The 377-nt window shown below is 45.4% G+C and overlaps 1 protein-coding gene across 1 annotated transcript in view; it reads right to left on the bottom strand.

Moving 5' to 3' along the window:
* Positions 1 to 377, bottom strand: part of LOC119587083 (protein abrupt-like) — a gene marked incomplete in the record, with an annotated part of 13,123 nt that overhangs the window by 335 nt on the left and 12,411 nt on the right. The window contains 1 exon segment of the mRNA XM_037935834.1: positions 1 to 374. Coding sequence (XP_037791762.1) covers positions 63 to 374 — 312 coding nt within the window.

Genomic DNA, 377 nt, shown 5'->3' with positions numbered 1-377 from the left:
CTGTATTAAAAATAATAATTAAGAACAGATGTATCTATTTATACCCAAAAAGACTTCTGTAACTAGCACAAGGACTCCCGGCTGGCAATTTTCTGTTTATAGTAATCAGGATGTTTAACTTTGATGTGGGCTTGGAGGTTCCTCTTGCGCTTGATAGTCATATTACACACTGGGCATGGCATTCGCAGATCAGCACCATTGTGCTCTAATAAATGCTCTGCTAGAACTTCTCTTCTGGTGAAAGATCGTGTGCACAGGTGGCAGACGTATGGCCGGAAGTGGGCAAGGTGGTGGCGCTTCAGAATGGCAGCTTTGGCAAAGCACTTCTGACAGATGGGGCACACATAGGGACGGCCATCAAGAGAAGCAGACTCCTG

The sequence above is a fragment of the Penaeus monodon genome, chromosome 22 (genome assembly GCF_015228065.2).
Source record: "Penaeus monodon isolate SGIC_2016 chromosome 22, NSTDA_Pmon_1, whole genome shotgun sequence".
In the NCBI taxonomy this organism is placed as follows: domain Eukaryota; kingdom Metazoa; phylum Arthropoda; class Malacostraca; order Decapoda; family Penaeidae; genus Penaeus; species Penaeus monodon.
Note: the sequence above shows the minus strand (reverse complement) of the source record. Positions and strands in the feature narration are given on the sequence as shown.